Source organism: Oncorhynchus tshawytscha, linkage group LG12 (assembly GCF_018296145.1).
Source record: "Oncorhynchus tshawytscha isolate Ot180627B linkage group LG12, Otsh_v2.0, whole genome shotgun sequence".
NCBI lineage: Eukaryota > Metazoa > Chordata > Actinopteri > Salmoniformes > Salmonidae > Oncorhynchus > Oncorhynchus tshawytscha.
The window spans coordinates 9,619,934-9,639,226 of record NC_056440.1 but is presented as its reverse complement, the minus strand read 5'-3'; the positions used below and the strand labels follow the sequence as shown (position 1 = coordinate 9,639,226).

Genomic DNA, 19,293 nt, shown 5'->3' with positions numbered 1-19,293 from the left:
GATGTCCACATATTCAAGGTCGGAACCATCCAGGGTGGTGATGCTAGTCGGGCATGCGGGTGCAGGCAGCGATCGGTTGAAAAGCATGCATTTGGTTTTACTAGCGTTTAAGAGCAGTTGGCTATGATATGGATGAAAATACCCTAAAATAAAAGCTGACAGTCTGTATCATTTCAAAGCCAAAGTGCCGGAGTACAGAGCCAAAACAAAACAAATGTGTCACTGTCCCAATGCTTTTGTAGCTCACTGAATTTGATCTTGAAGACACACTGTCCGTTTGCTTAGTTTAACTTCTCAAGAGCCACATTTCACTGGCAGGTTAATCATGTTTAGAATTGTTTACCAGTAGACTACACAGCAGATAAAGCATGTTAGTAGTCAATATCTTGTTGCAGTTCCCATTGTTTTCTTGGATCAAAGCTCAAAGCCCAGTAAAACAAAATATTCTTGACACCTGCCTCACAAAGACCAGATGATTTTGTGTTTCAAAAACCCAAACTGGTGGTCAAATTTCCTGTTCTCCTGAATCCTTAACACCTTGTAATCTGATGGGTTTGATTTCTCGGTTTTAAAGCCAAAAAACAATTTTTTTAACCCAACTCTAACACTAGTGGCCCCAGATTGTCCCTTAGACCCCTGAACAAAGTCTAGAGGCTCAGTGGTTCTCTGAGCCCTGATGGTTCCCTCCCCATACACTGATACATTAAAAAAAATATATATATTTTTTTTTTAACCTGTTTTTCAAAATGTTTGCCAATTAATTAAAAATGAAAAGCTGAAATGTATTGAGTCAATAAGTATTCAACCCCTTTGTTATGGCCTAAATAAGTTCAGGAGTAAACATGTGCTTAGACACATTACAAATTGCATGGACTCACTCTGTGTGCAATAATAGCATTTAACATGATTTATGAATGACAGTCTCATCTTTGTACCCCACACATACCATTATCTGTAAGTTCACTCAGTTGAGCAGTGAATTTCAAACACAGATTCAACCACAATGACCAGGGAGGTTTTTCAATGCCTCTCAAAGAAGGGCACCTACTGGTAGATGGGTAAAACATTTAAAAAGCAGACATTAAACATCCCTTTGAGCCTGGTGAAGTTATTCATTTAATTATTGATGATGTATCAATACACCCAGTCACTACAAAGATACAGGCGTCCTTCCTAACTCGGAGAGGCCGGAGAGAAAGTAAACCACTCAGGGATTTCATCATGAGGCCAATGGTGATTTTAAAACAGTGACAGAGTTTTAACGGCTGTGAGGAGAAAACTGAGGAGGGATCAACAACATTGTAGTTACTCCACAATACTAACCTACACTGTAATTGACAGAGTGAAAAGAAGGAAGCCTGTACAGAATAAAAATATTCCAAAACATGCATCCTGTTTGCAACTAGGCACTTAAGTAATACTGCAAAAAAATGTGTCAAAGAAGTAAACGTTTTGTCCTGGAGACAAAGTGTTATGTTTGGGGCAAATCCAATACAACACATTACTGAGTACCATTCTCCATATGTTCAAGCATAGTGGTGGCTGCATCATGTTATGGATATGCTTGTAATCGTTAAGGACTGGGGAGTTTCTCAGGATACAATGGAGCTAAGAACCGCCAAAATCCAAGCTGAAAACCTGATTCATTCTGCTTTCCACCAGACACTGTGAGATGAATTCACCTTTCAGCAGGACAATAAACTAAAACCAAATCTACACTGGAGTTGCTTACCAAGAAGACAGTGAACGAGTGGCCATGTTACAGTTTTGACTTAAGTCTGCTTGAAATTCTATGGCAAGACCTGAAAATGTTTGTCCAGCAATAATAAACAACCATTTTGACAGAGCTTGAAGAATTTAGAAAAGAATAATGGCCAAATGTTGCACAATCCAGCTGTAATCGCTGCCAAAGGGGATTCTACTAAGTATTGACTCAGGGGTGTGAATACTTATGTAAAGGATGTTTCATTTCTATGTTTCATTTTCAAGTTTTTAAACATGTCTAAAAGCATGTTTTTACTTTGTCATTTTTATTTGATTTAGTTTACCTTTATTTAACTAGGCAAGTCCGTTAAGAACAAATTCTTATTTATATGTGTGTAGATTGGTGAGAATGGTGAGAATTACTTTTTTTTAATCAACAACAACATGTGGTGTAAGTCAAAGGGTTTGAATACTTTCTGAATGCACAGTAAGTTCCATGTATTATTATTATTAGAATAATTATAATTATTATCCACAGGGGGTACTTGAGAAGACTCATGAGACCATAGGCCTACTGGTGAAATGTGACCGACCGGCTCTATTCGGTCTTATGTAGCAACATTTGAAATTGTGTTTTTTCATTGGATAAAAGTAGAGACTCAAAGCTAGAAAATGGTATATCATATATTACAGTTGAGGAACAATGGGAAAGTTATTCTGCTTTGAAAGTTGATAAAAAATGGCCCTTGAATATTTGGTACCTACTGGAGAGCTCTTCTTTGTCTACACCCATTCAGCTTTGTTCACACCCTCTTAAGCTTTAGCCCCACCCATCTCTTTAAGGATTCACATGTGAGGCCATCTACTAAACAACCAAAGAGTTCAAGACTAAAGGCTGGTTTATACTACAGGTGTGTTTGTAAATTCAATCTGGAGTGCCAGAGTGTGTTCTGGGCGTTCGTAAACTCAGATTGTCCCTTAGTAAATTCACAGTGTTTTGCTCTCGAAGCGTTCAGAGCCACACTGGACACTCTGGCCGAGGAGTAGGGTTGATCCAAACGTTCTGACCTAACAAACGCAGTCAAGCACCCAAGCTAACTGGCTAACATTGGCTAGCTACTTCCAGACACAAATGAGAGAACACCCCACTCTGAACATTTTACTCCCCCTAGCAGAGCTGGTTAGGCTGTTTTCATGTAATCCAGAGTGTTGGTGACTGCAACTATGCTGCTGGCAATAATTGAATTACGTTTTTTTGCCAATGTTTACTGACATCAGCCATATTCAACAGGAGTTGAGCGTTCATAAATGTGTCAGTTATTCTGCGCTCTGGCACACTCAGACGAGAGTGCTCTGAAATCGGAGTAGATAGCTAGAGCGAATTTACCAGCTACGTCTATCGACAGTTGTCGCAGTGACATCATGAACATTCTATTGAAATGGCTACTTGCATAGTGGAGTCTTTTGTTAACACATGTAGCTAGCTAGCTAACGTTAATGGCTACTTGCATAGTGGAGTCTTTTGTTAAGACATGTAGCTAGCTAGCTAACGTTAATGGCTACTTGCATAGTGGAGTCTTTTGCTAAGACATGTAGCTAGCTAGCTAACGTTAATGGCTACTTGCATAGTGGAGTCTTTTGTTAAGACATGTAGCTAGCTAGCTAACGTTAATGGCTACTTGCATAGTGGAGTCTTTTGTTAACACATGTAGCTAGCTAGCTAACGTTAATGGCTACTTGCATAGTGGAGTCTTTTGTTAAGACATGTAGCTAGGTAGCTAACGTTAATGGCTACTTGCATAGTGGAGTCTTTTGTTAACACATGTAGCTAGCTAGCTAACGTTAATGGCTACTTGCATAGTGGAGTCTTTTGTTAACACATGTAGCTAGCTAGCTAACGTTAATGGCTACTTGCATAGTGGAGTCTTTTGTTAAGACATGTAGCTAGCTAGCTAACGTTAATGGCTACTTGCATAGTGGAGTCTTTTGTTAAGACATGTAGCTAGCTAGCTAACATTAATGGCTACTTGCATAGTGGAGTCTTTTGTTAACACATGTAGCTAGCTAGCTAAGCAATGAACCATAATCCCAGCTCATGATGTTACTACCCAGTATTAATCTGCAGGTAGCTAACCAACCAGGTTCAATGTTAGCTAGCCAATGTTAGACAATAACTAGCAAAGCAGATACGAATAATATTACTACACAGATCATACACGTAACATTAGCTAGTGAGCCTGTCAGCGAACGTTAGCTAGCTCGCTAACAGTACACTTTAACTTGAAATGAAAACGACTTTCTGACAAAATTAGAAACGTGTAATATTTGAAAATGTTGCTAGCTAGACTATCTTACATGGATAGACGCTTCTCCCTCTCTGTCACGGATGCCATGGTTGCACTTAGTTTAAAGATGTAATCCGTATACAGGTGTTTTTTCTTAGCTATCATACTCTAATTCCACTGATTTCAAAACTCGGTCCTCCAGAAAGTGGAGAGCAACACTTACGCAGTTCTACTACGTGATATCCTTCAACAAAGCAGCGTTAGAAAGGATTTACTTACACATACTGACCAGCTCAAATAGACAGAAGCATGCTACATGGCAGACCAATCCGAACTCATCTCTCGGCATGTCCAGCCCACTCATTATCTCAGCCAATCATGGCTAGCGGGAAGGTTCCTCGCTTTTTCTGTGGCTAAACCAACTAGGCATGTAATTTAACACTTGTATTCATATTTACAGATGGCATACAAGTTTGTAATTAAGGCACATGAAAGTACACATGTTCCAGAAGGCATTTCTGCCCAAAAATGCATTTTGATTAAAAAAATTAAAAAGTTAACATTCAATTGGCTCCTCTGTGATGTAATGATTCCAATTTTCCTGAAACGAGTCACAAATACGCATGAGGGGGTACTTCAAGGTTAGTCTGGGGCAGAGCAAAACTCAGTTGGTGGTACAGTACCTGAAAAAGGTTGTGAACCACTGCTCTATCTGACTTAAAGTTCATGATGTGAAAGATCAAATTATCTTAGTCTGTGTTCTGGAGGTCGTGGATCAAGCTCTCTGCCCTCCTGGCCAAACGTCGCTCGATGGCACTATATCTCTGACCACATGGAGATTCATTCAGCACTGCGTTTACTGGATATCTGAGGATATCTGTTATCGTCACCATATATCAAAAGTAACAGATCTGCTAAACAACAGATAACATCAAGAATGTATCTTTACAGAGCTAGTACTTGGAGAAGGAGGGTCTTATTAGTGTAACGAGGGTGTTAGTTTTAGTCTGTTCTACTTGTGACGTGTCAGCCTCCTGCTCTGCTTCGTTCATGTTTTCAAAACATGACTTCAGGAAACTGGGAGAGTAAGTGTTCAGTTGGAACTGGGGACTGGGCGCTTGCCTAAGGGTCAAATCTGGAGTCGCGCTGTCTATCCTGCAAGCTGTGTCGGCATGTGTGTGCGTGTGTGTGTGTGCGTGTGTGTGTGTGTGTGTGTGCGTGATAAACTGGAAAGAGGAAGTGGTGGAGCCAGATTTAACCCCATGGTGGTGGTTTTGTGTCAACCTCAAATGATTGATGGAGACAGTAAAGAGAGAGAGAGAGGGGGGAAGGCTATCTGCACACTGCCAATAAAATGAGTTAGAAACTGAGCTGCAGTTCCTAACCTCCTGCCTTAATATTTGTCCATATTAGAGACACATATTTCCCTCAGATTACACAGACCCATAAATAATTCAAAAACAAATCCAATTTTGATAAACTATTGGGTGAAATACCACAGTATGCCATCACAATAGCAAGACGTGGGACCTTTTCCGGCCTCCCGAGTGGTGCAGCGGTCTAAGGCACTGCATCGGAGTGCTTGAGGCATCACTACAGACCCGAGTTCGATCCCAGGCCGTGTCACAACCGGCTGTGACTGGGAGTCTCATAGTGTGGCGCATAATTGGCCAAGCGTAATTGGCCAAGGGGTTAGGGGAGGATTTGTCAGGGGGCTTTACTTGGCTCATCATGCTCTAGCGACTCCTTGTGGCTGGCCGGGTGCCTGCAGGCTGACTTTGGTCATCAGTTTCCTCTGACACATTGGTTAAGCGGGCGGGTGTTAAGAAGCATGGTTTGGCGGGTCATTGGCGGGTCATATGTTTCAGAGCACGCATGACTCCACATTTGTCTCCGTTGGGGAGTTGCAGCGATGAGACAAGATCAAAAAGAGGATCAAATATTTGTTGCCGCAAGAAAAGGTGATGAACAAACACCGTTGTAAATACAACCCATGTTTATTTATTTTCCCTTTTGTACTTTAGCTATTGTCGCGACTTCTGCCGAAGTTGGTTCCTCTCCTTGTTCGGGCGGCGTTCGGCGGCCGGCTTCGCCGGTCTTCTAGCCATCATCGATCCCCAACTTTTCATTTTCCATTTGTTTTGTCTTGTCTTCCCACACACCTGGTTTCAATTCCATCTTTACATGTTGTGTATTTAACCCTCTGTTCTCCCCCATGTCCTTGTCCGGAATTGTTTATTGTAAGTGCATTTGCACGTTTATCTGGTGTGCGACGGGTTTTGTGCCCATTGATTGTTTGTTCTGATTCCGGTGGGTTTTATTATTAACTACTCCATTGTAAACACAGTTTTTGCACAGCATTACAACAGTGTACATTATATAGCCATAATATGACATTTGAAATGTGTCTATTCCTTTGAAACTTGCGAGTGTAATGTTTACTGTTAATTTTTTATTGTTAATTTCACTTTTGTTTATTATCTATTTCACTTGCTTTGGCAATGTTAACATATGTTTCCCATGGTAATAAAGCCCTTTAAATTGAATTGAATTGAGAGAGAGAGGTCCAGAGGGGGAAAGGGATGAAATTGAGAAGGGTGTTATTTACTAAACAAGGGTTAGAGTTGATGACAAACTGATGCTTGGTCCATTGTTCTGTTTGGCAGGACCTGCGTTGAACATTGGTGTGATTGTGTTAAAGGGCGTCACATTTTAGATTACTCATTTTATGTGTGAGAGTGTGTGTTTATTCAAATGTTAGTTTGTTTGTTTATGTTGGTGTCTGCCTCTGTTTGTGCATGTGGAATTCCACAGACAATGAGAGAGAGACAATGAGAGAGAGAGAGAGAGAGAGAGAGAGAGAGAGAGAGAGAGAGAGAGAGAGAGAGAGAGAGAGAGAGAGAGAGAGAGAGAGAGAGAGAGAGAGAGAGAGAGAGAGAGAGAGAGAGAGAGAGAGAGAGAGAGAGAGAGAGAGAGAGAGAGAGAGAGAGAGAGAGAGAGAGAGAGAGAGAGAGAGAGAGAGAGAGAGAGAGAGAGAGAGAGAGAGAGAGAGAGAGAGAGAGAGAGAGAGAGAGAGAGAGAGAGAGAGAGAGAGAGAGAGAGAGAGAGAGAGAGAGAGAGAGAGAGAGAGAGAGAGAGAGAGAGAGAGAATGTTAATATGTTTGACTGTATCCTCCCAGTCAGGAAGAGGCCATAGAACCACACCTCGTACCCAAGTGATTTCCATGGCCGCTGTCTAGAGAGCAGGGGACAGAGAGACATAAAGACACCATCATAGACAGACAGACAGGTCACCATGCATTCCCCAGCTTCAACCTAGCCCCACTATAGAGAGACAGACAGGGAAACTGACCAAGAGAGACACAAAGGGACAGTCATAGACAGAGAGACAGGTTACCATGCGTCCCAGTCTCGGTTCCACTATAAATACCCCTCTGCCTCACTGTGACATGGGAGGAGGTACCCTGCTGTAATACAGCCCCAGGACAGACCCAACACCCCAACCCCCTCAGCTATACACCCCACTGCTACCCCCTCCGTAATGCCAGGCAACCGCCAGGCTACCGCAACTGATCCCACCACTCCCACCTACTCTTTCTTAGCTGAGGTCATGGGTCAACTGTCACATGACACCCCCGTTCCTCTTCCTGATTATGAGACACACAGAGTCAGAGACTGTTGTTTTATTGTTGTTCTGCTTTTGAAATAGTGGTTAGAATAAAAGGTTTGTTTTGTTGCTTGAGGCACGTTAAAAATAGTCACCTGATCTATTCCGAGCACCACTATTTTGGGTAAGGTTTGGAAAGGTCCCATTTGAATATTGGCATGGTCTTGGAGGTTCTGAATCACGTCCAGTCGTCCACTATAAACCAACAACCAGGTCATTTGTAGCTCAGTTGGTAGGGCATGGCGCTTGTCGTGCCAAGGGAGTGGGTTTGATTCCCAGGACATGTAAAATGGAAGTCGCTTTGGATAAAAACATCTGCTAAATGGCACATACAGGGTATTCAAGTGTTACATTACAGCCTTGTTATAAAATTGATTAAATAGTTCCCCCCCACCCCCATCGATCTGCACACAATACCCCATAATGACAAAGCAAAAACAGGTTTTTAGACATGTTTAAAAATGTAAAAATGAAATATCACATTTACATAAGTATTCAGACCCTTTACTCAGTACTTTGTTGAAGCACCTTTAGCAGCGATTACAGCCTTGAGTCTTCTTGGGTTTGACGCTACAAGCTTGGCACACCTGTATTTGGGGAGTTTCTCCATTCTTCTCTGCAGAGATGTTTGATCGTGATCAAGTCCAGACTCTGGCTGGGCCACTCAAGGACATTCAGAGACTTGTCCCAAAGCCACTCCTGTGTTGTCTTGGCTGTATGCTTTGGGTCGTTGTCCTAGTGGAAGGTGAATCTTCGCCCCCAGTCTGAGGTCCTGAGCGCTCTGGAGCAGGTTTTCATCAAGGATCTCTCTGTACTTTGTTCTGTTCATCTTTGCCTTAATCCTGACTAGTCTCGCAGTCCCAGCTGCTGAAAAACATCCCCACAGCATGTCGCCGCCAGCACCATGCTTCACTGTAGGGATGGTGCCAGGTTTCCTCCAGACATGACGCTTGGCATTCAGGCCAAAGAGTTCAATCTTGGTTTCATCAGACCAGAGAATCTTGTTTCTCATGGTCTAAGAGTCTTTAGGTGCCTTTTGGCAAACTCCAAGAGGGCTGTCATGTGCCTTTTACTGAGGAGTGGCTTCCATCTGGCATAAAGGCCTGATTGGTGGAGTGCTGCAGAGATGGTTGTCCTTCTGGAAGGTTCTCCCATCTCCACAGAGGAACTCTGGAGCTCTGTCAGAGTGACCTCCCTGACCAAGGCCCTTCTCCATCGACTGCTCAGTTTGGCGGGGAGGCCAGCTCTAGGAAGAGTCTTGGTGGTTCCAAACTTCTTCCATTTAAGAATGATGGAGGCCACTGTGTTCTTGGGGACATTCAATACTGCAGAAATGTTTTGGTACCTTTCCCCAGATCTGTGCCTCGACACAATCCTGTTTCAGAGCTCTCCGGACAATTCCTTCAACCTCATGGCTTGGTTTTTGCTCTGACATGCACTGTCAATTGTGGGAACTTATATAGACAGGTGTGTGCCTTTCCAAATCATGTCCAATCAATTGCATTTACCAGAGGTGGACTATAATCAAGTTGTTGAAACGTCTCAAGGATGATCAATGGAAACAGGATGCACTTTAGCTCAATTTCGAGTCTCATTTGAAAGGGTCTGAAAACGTATGTAAATAAGGTATTTCTGTTTTTTAATTTTAATACATTTGCAAATATGTTTTTGCTTTGTCATTATGGGGTATTGTGCGTAGATTGCTGAGTTTTTATTTTTTATTTAATGTAATTTAGAATAAGGCTGTAACGTAACAAAATGTGGAAAAACTAATTTTCTTCCCAACAGGCAGAATTACAGTGCTTATAGTCATAAACAGCTGTGTCTCATTTTCCTTCCCACTCTTTATTTTCCTAATATGGTTTAGGTAATGGGGGTGTGGTTTAGGTAATGGAAGTGTGGTTTAGGTAATGGGGGTGTGGTTTCGGTAATGGAGGTGTGGTTTAGGTAATGGGGGTGTGGTTTAGGTAATGGGAGTGTGGTTTCAGTGATGGAGGTGTGGTTTAGGTAATGGAAGTGTGGTTTAGGTAATGGGGGTGTGGTTTAGGTAATGGGGTGTGGTTTAGGTAATGGGGGTGTGGTTTCGGTAATGGAGGTGTGGTTTCGGTAATGGAGGTGTGGTTTCGGTAATGGAGGTGTGGTTTCGGTAATGGGGTGTGGTTTAGGTAAAGAGAGTGTGGTTTAGGTAATGGGAGTGTGGTTTTGGGAATGGGAGTGTGGTTTTGGGAATGGGGGTGTGGTTTAGGTAATGAGGGTGTGGTTTAGGTAATGGGGGTGTGGTTTAGGTAATGAAGGTTTGGTTTTGAATGTCACTGTTTCTGTGTGACAGTGTTATTGGGCTGTGGGATTTGGCAAATGAAAATGTCAACATCTTCCTCTCCCTCCTTCCCCTCTCCCTATTTCCCTTTTTCCTCCTCCCGATCCTCCCCCCTCCCTATTTCCCCTCTCTCTCCTCCCTCTCTTCCTCCTCTCTCTCCTCCCCCTCTCTCCCTCCTCTCTCTACTCCCCCTCTCCCTCCTCTCTCTCCTCTCTCTACTCCCCCTCTCCCTCCCCTCTCCTCCCCCCTCCCTCCTCTCTCTACTGCCCCCTCACTATTTCCCCTCTCTCTCCTCCCCCTCTCCCTCCTCTCTCTACTCTCCCCTCTCCCTCCTCTCTCTCCTCCCCTTTCCCTCCTCTTTCTCCTCCCCCTCTCCCTCCTCTCTCTCCTCCTTCTCTCCCTCCTCTCTTTCCTCCCCCTCCTCCTCTCTCTCCTCCCCATCTCCCTCCTCTCTCTCCTCCCCCTCTCGGTCCTCTCTCTACTCCCCCTCTCCCTCCTCTCTCTCCTCCCCCTCTCCTACTCTCTCTACTCCCTCTCCTCTCCCAGGTGAATCTGTTTGTTCTGCTGTCGGTGGTGTGTGTTCTCCTCAACCTGGCTGGCTTCATCCTCTGCTGCCAGGGGGCTCAGCTGGTCTCCACCATGACCAACTGCCAACTGGTGAGACACACATACACACACCCTTGTTAGCATCATGACAGCATAGACCTGTAGGTAGGTGCATTAAGTCTGGGTCTGCCTCAGACTTCTCCTCTGTCTATCCATCCATGGTGTTAGTGGATGTCTCTCTTCCTCTCCTTCCTCTCTACCAGAGGTATGTACCTCATCACTGTCTCCTCTCCTCTCCTCTCCTCTCCTCTCCTCTCCTCTCCCTCTCCTCTCCTCTCCTCTCCTCTCCTCTCCTCTCCTCTCCTCTCCTCTCCTCTCTACATCCTCACACCGGTCATCGCTTCATTAGTCCAACCAGACCCAGACAGAGACCCGGGTCTGTGTCCCAAAGAGCACCCTATTCCCTACATAGTGCAATACTTTTGACCAGTGTCCTATGGGCCCTGATATAATGTAGTGCCCTATAAACAGAATAAGGTTCCATTTGGGAATCAGACCAGGGTTGGTTCTAGTTGCAGGGATATCAACATGGCACAGTTTATTAGCTTAGCCAGCTAGACAGGAGCTCAGATGTTAGACCTGCTGGTTCTCCTCCCGCCACAAAACCTCCTTGAACACAAGCTGTGTATTGGCTCAGACTGGTGCTGAAATCTGGACTTTGACAAACACTCGAGTGGATGCACACACACATACACAGTTCACACACACACACACACACACACACACACACACACACACACACACACACACACACACACACACACACACACACACACACACACATTCACCCCGGTGCCTCTGTAATGTGAGGCTGAGATTAGATAAGAGGTGAGGGCAGAGCAGGGTATGGTGGGTTTATGTTGCCCCCCATGGTGCAGTGGTTTGCCCTAGTCTCCCCTCTCTCGGGGTGAGTAATAGTCTCCCGTCCAAACCATCTGCTCCTCTAATCTGGTGTAACATTAACTGCCCTGGAGGAGGAGGAGGGTGGGGGATTGAGAGAGAGAGAGAGAGGGAGGGGGGGACATGGAGCAAGAGAGAGAAGAACAACGAGGTAGAGAGAGAAGGACGGAGTGAGGCAGGGAAGGAGGGAGAGAGAGGGATGGGGGAGTAGAGAGAGAAAGGGGAGTAGGGAGAGAGGGATGAGAATAGAATAGGTTGAGATGAGGCACAGTCTGTGTTGTCTGAACATTTCTTCTTCCTGTTCTGTTGTGTGTTTCAAAGTGAGTCTAACGACCATGTATCTGGTGTGTGTGTGTGTTGTGTATTTCAAAGTGAGTCTAACAGCCATGTGTGTGTGTGTGTTGTGTGTTTCAGAGCGAGGCGGGAGATGTGTGTAACTGTTGTCCCCAGATCTCCATGTGCCCTGAGGAGAAACTACTCAAACTCTACCCTGGGCACTCCTGTAACACCATGAGGGTCCTGCTCAAGGTGTGTGTGTGTCTGAGTGTGAGTGTGTGTGTGTGTGTGTTCATACGTGCCTGTGTCTGAGAGAGAATGTGCGTTCTTTGTCATCATATTACACCATATAGTGAGATAAGATGGTTCTTGGTGGTTGTGGGTGGTTATTGCTAACTCTGCTTCCTGTCTGTCTGTTTCTAGAAGGTTCTGTTTGCTCTGTGTGTTCTGAATGCTCTGAGCACTGCAGTATGCCTGGTGGCTGCTGCCCTGCGGTACCTACAGATCTTCACCACACGACGCCCATGTATGGTAAGACTATCATAATACCCCATCATAACCATTCACACGGCCTCAGAACCCCAGGCTCAATCAATCATATAGGTTAGAATCTGCATCACATAACAGAAGAATATCCAGTGTGGCCAATGACTGATTGTTGTGTTTTTCACCATTAAAGATGCATCTCAATAAGTGTCTTCTTCTATCGTCATCTCTTTTCCTTTTCCTTCCTCTTTCTGTTAGGATGACCCCAGGCCAATCACAGAGGAAGGGGAGGTGACAAATATTGTCCCTGACCCAGATGAGTTTGTCCCCCCTGCTCCTCCCCCGTCCTACTTCTCAACCTTCTACTCCTACACCCCCCGGCTGGCTCGCAGGATGTTTGGGGACAGTGTGATACCTCTGCCCCCTGTCTATGCAGCCAGGATTAAAGGAGTAGAGGTGTTCTGTCCTCTTGACCCTCCCCCTCCATACGAGGCTGTTACAGGAGGCTCCGCCCTCGTCACTGCAACACAGGTACACACGATGTTCTGGCACGGCTTATACAGAGCATTCGGAAAGTATTGTGACCCCTTGACCTTTTCCACATTTTGTTACTTTCCAGCCTTATTCAAAAATGCATTCATTTGTCCCCCCCCTCATCAATCTACCCACAATACTCCATAATGACAATGCATAAACAGGTTTTCATTAAAAATAAAAAACTGAAATATCACTCTTACATACCAGTCAAACGTTTGGACACACCTTCTCATTCAAGGGTTTTTCTTTATTTTTTACTATTTTCTACGTTGTAGAATAATAGTGAAGACATCAAAACTATGAAATAACACGTATGAAATCATGTAGTAACCAAAATAGTGTTAAACAAATCCCCCAAAAAATATTTTAGATTTTGGATTCTTCAAAGTAGCCACCCTTTGCCTTGATGACAGCTTTGCAAACTCTTGGCATTGTGTTATTTCATTGTTATACCTAATCATCAGCAGAAACTGGCAAGTTAGAACTGTATAAGGTGTGTGCAAAGGGTTAAAGGTTTTAAACTCAGTCTCTCAAGGGATGAGACATGGAAGAGTTGGTGGACTACAGGATATGATGCCTTGAGAAGCTTGCTACATTTAAAATGGATTAAATCATTGTGAAGGGATTAACAAAAGGGAGGAGTGTAATGGGAAATTGTAATTGTATTTGACTAACCTTGTGAAACTGTCTTATTATAATCTCCTGTTCTTGGGAGTATCATGCTGGGTTACCAACCAGCTTGCTCCTGTGTCGTTGTATAGATCAAAGGAGAACTGAGAGTCCTGCCCAGGAACAGGAAACTATAGAGATATGTGCTCATCACCTAATGCTTTGGAATTCAGACTGTCTATACTGCGCTGTGTAACTCTGTTATTCTCTGTGAGCTCAGAGATAAAGAATATTGGTTTGAGTTGGACTCCAGCAAGTCCTTATTTGATAATATCCATCACAATTCTTGGTCAACTCCCTGACCAAGGCCCTTCTCCCCCAATTGCTCAGTTTGGCAGGGCGGCCAGCTCTAGGAAGAGTCTTGGTGGTTCCAAACTTCTTCCATTTAAGAATGATGGAGGCCATTGTGATCTTGGGGACATTCAATGCTGCAGAATTGTTTTGGTACCCTTCCCCAGATCTGTCCCTTGACACAATCCTGTCTCAGAGCTCTATGGACAATTCCTTTGATCTCATGGCTTGGTTTTTGCTCTGACATGCACTGTCAACTGTGGGACCTTATATAGACAGGTGTGTGCCTTTCCATATCATGTCCAATCAATTGAATTTACAACAAGTGGACTCCAATCAAGTTGTAGAAACATCTCAAGGATGATCAATGGACACAGGATTCACCTGAGCTCAATTTTAAGTCTCATAGCAAAGTGTCTGAATACTTTTTTTAAATACATTTGCAAAGAAATCTAAAAACCTGTTTTAATTCTGTCATTTTGTGGTATTGTGTGTAGATTGAGAGATGTTTTATTTTAGAATTTTAGAATAAGGCTGTAACGTAACAAAATGTGGAAAAAGTCAAGGGGTCTGAATACTTGTCGATTGCACTGTAAATGTGCTATGTATAGGTTATGAATGGGCTATGCATGGCTTATGAATGGGCTAAGAATGGCTTATGATTGTGCTATAAGGTCCTGGTTATTTAATCCCAATAACAATAGTGATTATAAGATAAATCAATCCATGAAGGTAATGAATAGATGCATAATGTAGCATCTTGTGCATGTGACATTTGGGTAAACAATATCCTTTAATATCTCTATCATTAATATCTATAAATCTCTGGACATGACCCCAATACCTTTTAATATCTCTATCATTAATATCTCTAAATCTCTGGACATGACCCCAATACCTTTTAATATCTCTATCATTAATATCTCTAAATCTCTGACCACAAATATCTCTGCTGTGTGTTTCTGTTTAGGAGACAGAGATTCAGATTACCATGACAGATCTGCCTGAGTTGGTGGAGGAGCGGAGTGAGCGCTTGGAGGCGGGTACTCCTGTTAGAGGTAGGACGCATGGATGGATGGATGGGCGGACAAACCATAGAATTTCACACAGACAGACATACACAAAGACATACTTGGCCTATACATGACAGACTTTTATGGCACATTTCAGCTCTCTATTTGTGAAACTCTCAATGGAAGGGCATATCCAAACCTTGACGGAAAAAAATTGGGAATCTCTCAAATCTTTACATTAATATATGCTTCATCATGAAACAACCCTTGGTAAAGCTGTGTTGTGTGTGTGTGTGTGTGTGTGTGTGTGCGTGCGTTGACAAAGTATTCCCCAGACCCACACCGTATCCTGCAAAAAGTCCTGGTTGGAGGACTACAGTTATCTTAGTGAAAGTATTGCTATAGTTACTGTATCCCATTGTATTGCTATAATTACTGTATCCCAGTGTATTGCTATAGTTACTGTATCCCAGTGTATTGCTATAGTTACTGTATCCCAGTGTATCCCAGTGTATTATATAGTTACTGTATCCCAGTGTATTGCTATAGTTACTGTATCCCAGTGTATTGCTATAGTTACTGTATCCCAGTGTATTGCTATAGTTACTGTATCCCAGTGTATTGCTATAGTTACTGTATCCCATTGTATTTCTATAGTTTCTGTTATCCCAGTGTATTGATATAGTTACTGTATCCCAGTGTATTGCTATAGTTACTGTATCCCATTGTATTGCTATAGTAGATGTATCCCAGTGTATTGCTATAGTTACTGTATCCCAGTGTATTGCTATAGTTACTGTATCCCAGTGTATTGCTATAGTTATTGTATCCCAGTGTATTGCTATAGTTACTGTATCCCAGTGTACTGCTATAGTTACTGTATCCCAGTGTATTGCTATAGTTACTGTATCCCAGTGTATTGCTATAGTTACTGTATCCCAGTGTATTAGTTACTGTATCCCAGTGTAGTTAGTTGTATCCCAGTGTATTGCTATAGTTACTGTATCCCAGTGTATTGCTATAGTTACTGTATCCCAGTGTATTGCTATAGTTACTGTATCCCATTGTATTGCTATAGTTACTGTATCCCAGTGTATTGCTATAGTTACTGTATCCCAGTGTATTGCTATAGTTACTGTATCCCAGTGTATTGCTATAGTTACTGTATCCCAGTGTATTGCTATAGTTACTGTATCCCAGTGTATTGCTATAGTTACTGTATCCCAGTGTATTGCTATAGTTACTGTATCCCAGTGTATTGCTATAGTTACTGTATCCCAGTGTATTGCTATAGTTACTGTATCCCAGTGTATTGCTATAGTTACTGTATCCCATTGTATTTCTATAGTTTCTGTTATCCCAGTGTATTGATATAGTTACTGTATCCCATCCCATTGTATTGCTATAGTTACTGTATCCCAGTGTACTGCTATAGTTACTGTATCCCAGTGTATTGCTATAGTTACTGTATCCCAGTGTACTGCTATAGTTACTGTATCCCAGTGTATTGCTATAGTTACTGTATCCCATTGTATCCCACTGCTATAGTTACTGTATCCCAGTGTATTGTTACTGTATAGTTACTGTATCCCAGTGTACTGCTATAGTTACTGTATCCCAGTGTATTGCTATAGTTACTGTATCCCAGTGTATTGCTATAGTTACTGTATCCCATTGTACTGCTATAGTTACTGTATCCCAGTGTATTGCTATAGTTACTGTATCCCATTGTACTGCTATAGTTACTGTATCCCAGTGTATTGCTATAGTTACTGTATCCCAGTGTATTGCTATAGTTACTGTATCCCAGTGTACTGCTATAGTTACAGTATCCCAGTGTACTGCTATAGTTACTGTATCCCAGTGTATTGCTATAGTTACAGTATCCCAGTGTACTGCTATAGTTACTGTATCCCAGTGTATTGCTATAGTTACTGTATCCCAGTGTATTGCTATAGTTACTGTATCCCAGTGTACTGCTATAGTTACTGTATCCCAGTGTACTGCTATAGTTACTGTATCCCAGTGTACTGCTATAGTTACTGTATCCCAGTGTATTGCTATAGTTACAGTATCCCAGTGTATTGCTATAGTTACAGTATCCCAGTGTATTGCTATAGTTACAGTATCCCAGTGTATTGCTATAGTTACTGTATCCCAGTGTATTGCTATAGTTACAGTATCCCAGTGTATTGCTATAGTTATGCAGTATCCCAGTTACTATAGTATCCCAGTGTACTGCTATAGTTACTGTATCCCAGTGTATTGCTATAGTTACTGTATCCCAGTGTACTGCTATAGTTACTGTATCCCAGTGTACTGCTATAGTTACTGTATCCCAGTGTATTGCTATAGTTACTGTATCCCATTGTACTGCTATAGTTACTGTATCCCAGTGTATTGCTATAGTTACTGTATCCCATTGTACTGCTATAGTTACTGTATCCCAGTGTGTAGTTACAGTATCCCTGCTATAGTTACTGTATCCCAGTGTATTGCTATAGTTACTGTATCCCAGTGTATTGCTATAGTTACTGTATCCCAGTGTATTGCTATAGTTACTGTATCCCAGTGTACTGCTATAGTTACAGTATCCCAGTGTACTGCTATAGTTACTGTATCCCAGTGTATTGCTATAGTTACTGTATCCCAGTGTACTGCTATAGTTACTGTATCCCAGTGTATTGCTATAGTTACTGTATCCCAGTGTATTGCTATAGTTACTGTATCCCAGTGTATTGCTATAGTTACTGTATCCCAGTGTACTGCTATAGTTACTGTATCCCAGTGTACTGCTATAGTTACTGTATCCCAGTGTACTGCTATAGTTACTGTATCCCAGTGTACTGCTATAGTTACTGTATCCCATTGTACTGCTATAGTTACTGTATCCCAGTGTACTGCTATAGTTACTGTATCCCAGTGTATTGCTATAGTTACTGTATCCCAGTGTATTGCTATAGTTACAGTATCCCAGTGTACTGCTATAGTTACAGTATCCCAGTGTACTGCTATAGTTACAGTATCCCCGTGTACTGCTATAGTTACTGTATCCCAGTGTATTGCTATAGTTACTGTATCCCAGTGTACTGCTATAGTTACTGTATCCCATTGTACTGCTATAGTTACTGTATCCCAGTGTATTGCTATAGTTACTGTATCCCATTGTACTGCTATAGTTACTGTATCCCAGTGTATTGCTATAGTTACTGTATCCCAGTGTATTGCTATAGTTACTGTATCCCCTGCTAGTGTATCCCAGTGTACTGCTATAGTTACTGTATCCCAGTGTATTGCTATAGTTACTGTATCCCAGTGTACTGCTATAGTTACTGTATCCCAGTGTATTGCTATAGTTACTGTATCCCAGTGTATTGCTATAGTTACTGTATCCCAGTGTACTGCTATAGTTACTGTATCCCAGTGTACTGCTATAGTTACTGTATCCCAGTGTACTGCTATAGTTACTGTATCCCAGTGTATTGCTATAGTTACAGTATCCCAGTGTACTGCTATAGTTACTGTATCCCAGTGTACTGCTATAGTTACTGTATCCCAGTGTACTGCTATAGTTACTGTATCCCAGTGTACTGCTATAGTTACTGTATCCCAGTGTACTGCTATAGTTACTGTATCCCAGTGTACTGCTATAGTTACTGTATCCCAGTGTACTGCTATAGTTACTGTATCCCAGTGTACTGCTATAGTTACTGTATCCCAGTGTACTGCTATAGTTACTGTATCCCAGTGTACTGCTATAGTTACTGTATCCCAGTGTACTGCTATAGTTACTGTATCCCAGTGTACTGCTATAGTTACTGTATCCCAGTGTACTGCTATAGTTACTGTATCCCAGTGTATTGCTATAGTTACTGTATCCCATTGTACTGCTATAGTTACTGTATCCCAGTGTACTGCTATAGTTAACTGTATCCCAGTGTACTGCTATAGTTACTGTATCCCAGTGTACTGCTATAGTTACTGCTATAGTTACTGTATCCCAGTGTATTGCTATAGTTACTGTATCCCAGTGTACTGCTATAGTTACTGTATCCCAGTGTATTGCTATAGTTACTGTATCCCAGTGTACTGCTATAGTTACTGTATCCCAGTGTACTGCTATAGTTACTGTATCCCAGTGTACTGCTATAGTTACTGTATCCCAGTGTATTGCTATAGTTACAGTATCCCAGTGTATTGCTATAGTTACAGTATCCCAGTGTATTGCTATAGTTACAGTATCCCAGTGTATTGCTATAGTTACTGTATCCCAGTGTATTGCTATAGTTACAGTATCCCAGTGTACTGCTATAGTTACAGTATCCCAGTGTACTGCTATAGTTACAGTATCCCAGTGTACTGCTATAGTTACTGTATCCCAGTGTATTGGTATAGTTACAGTATCCCAGTGTACTGCTATAGTTACTGTATCCCAGTGTACTGCTATAGTTACAGTATCCCAGTGTACTGCTATAGTTACAGTATCCCAGTGTACTGCTATAGTTACTGTATCCCAGTGTACTGCTATAGTTACAGTATCCC

General features: G+C 42.5%; 1 protein-coding gene across 1 annotated transcript in view; it reads left to right on the top strand.

Annotated features, from left to right (window-relative positions):
• LOC112236936 (protein FAM189A2) overlaps positions 1-19,293 on the top strand; it is a 53,238-nt gene that overhangs the window by 12,860 nt on the left and 21,085 nt on the right. Inside the window, exons 3-7 of the mRNA XM_042331302.1 lie at positions 10,520-10,630; positions 11,894-12,007; positions 12,179-12,286; positions 12,500-12,772; positions 14,709-14,796. Of these exons, the coding sequence (XP_042187236.1) occupies positions 10,520-10,630; positions 11,894-12,007; positions 12,179-12,286; positions 12,500-12,772; positions 14,709-14,796 (694 nt within the window). The remainder of the gene's footprint in view (positions 1-10,519; positions 10,631-11,893; positions 12,008-12,178; positions 12,287-12,499; positions 12,773-14,708; positions 14,797-19,293) is intronic.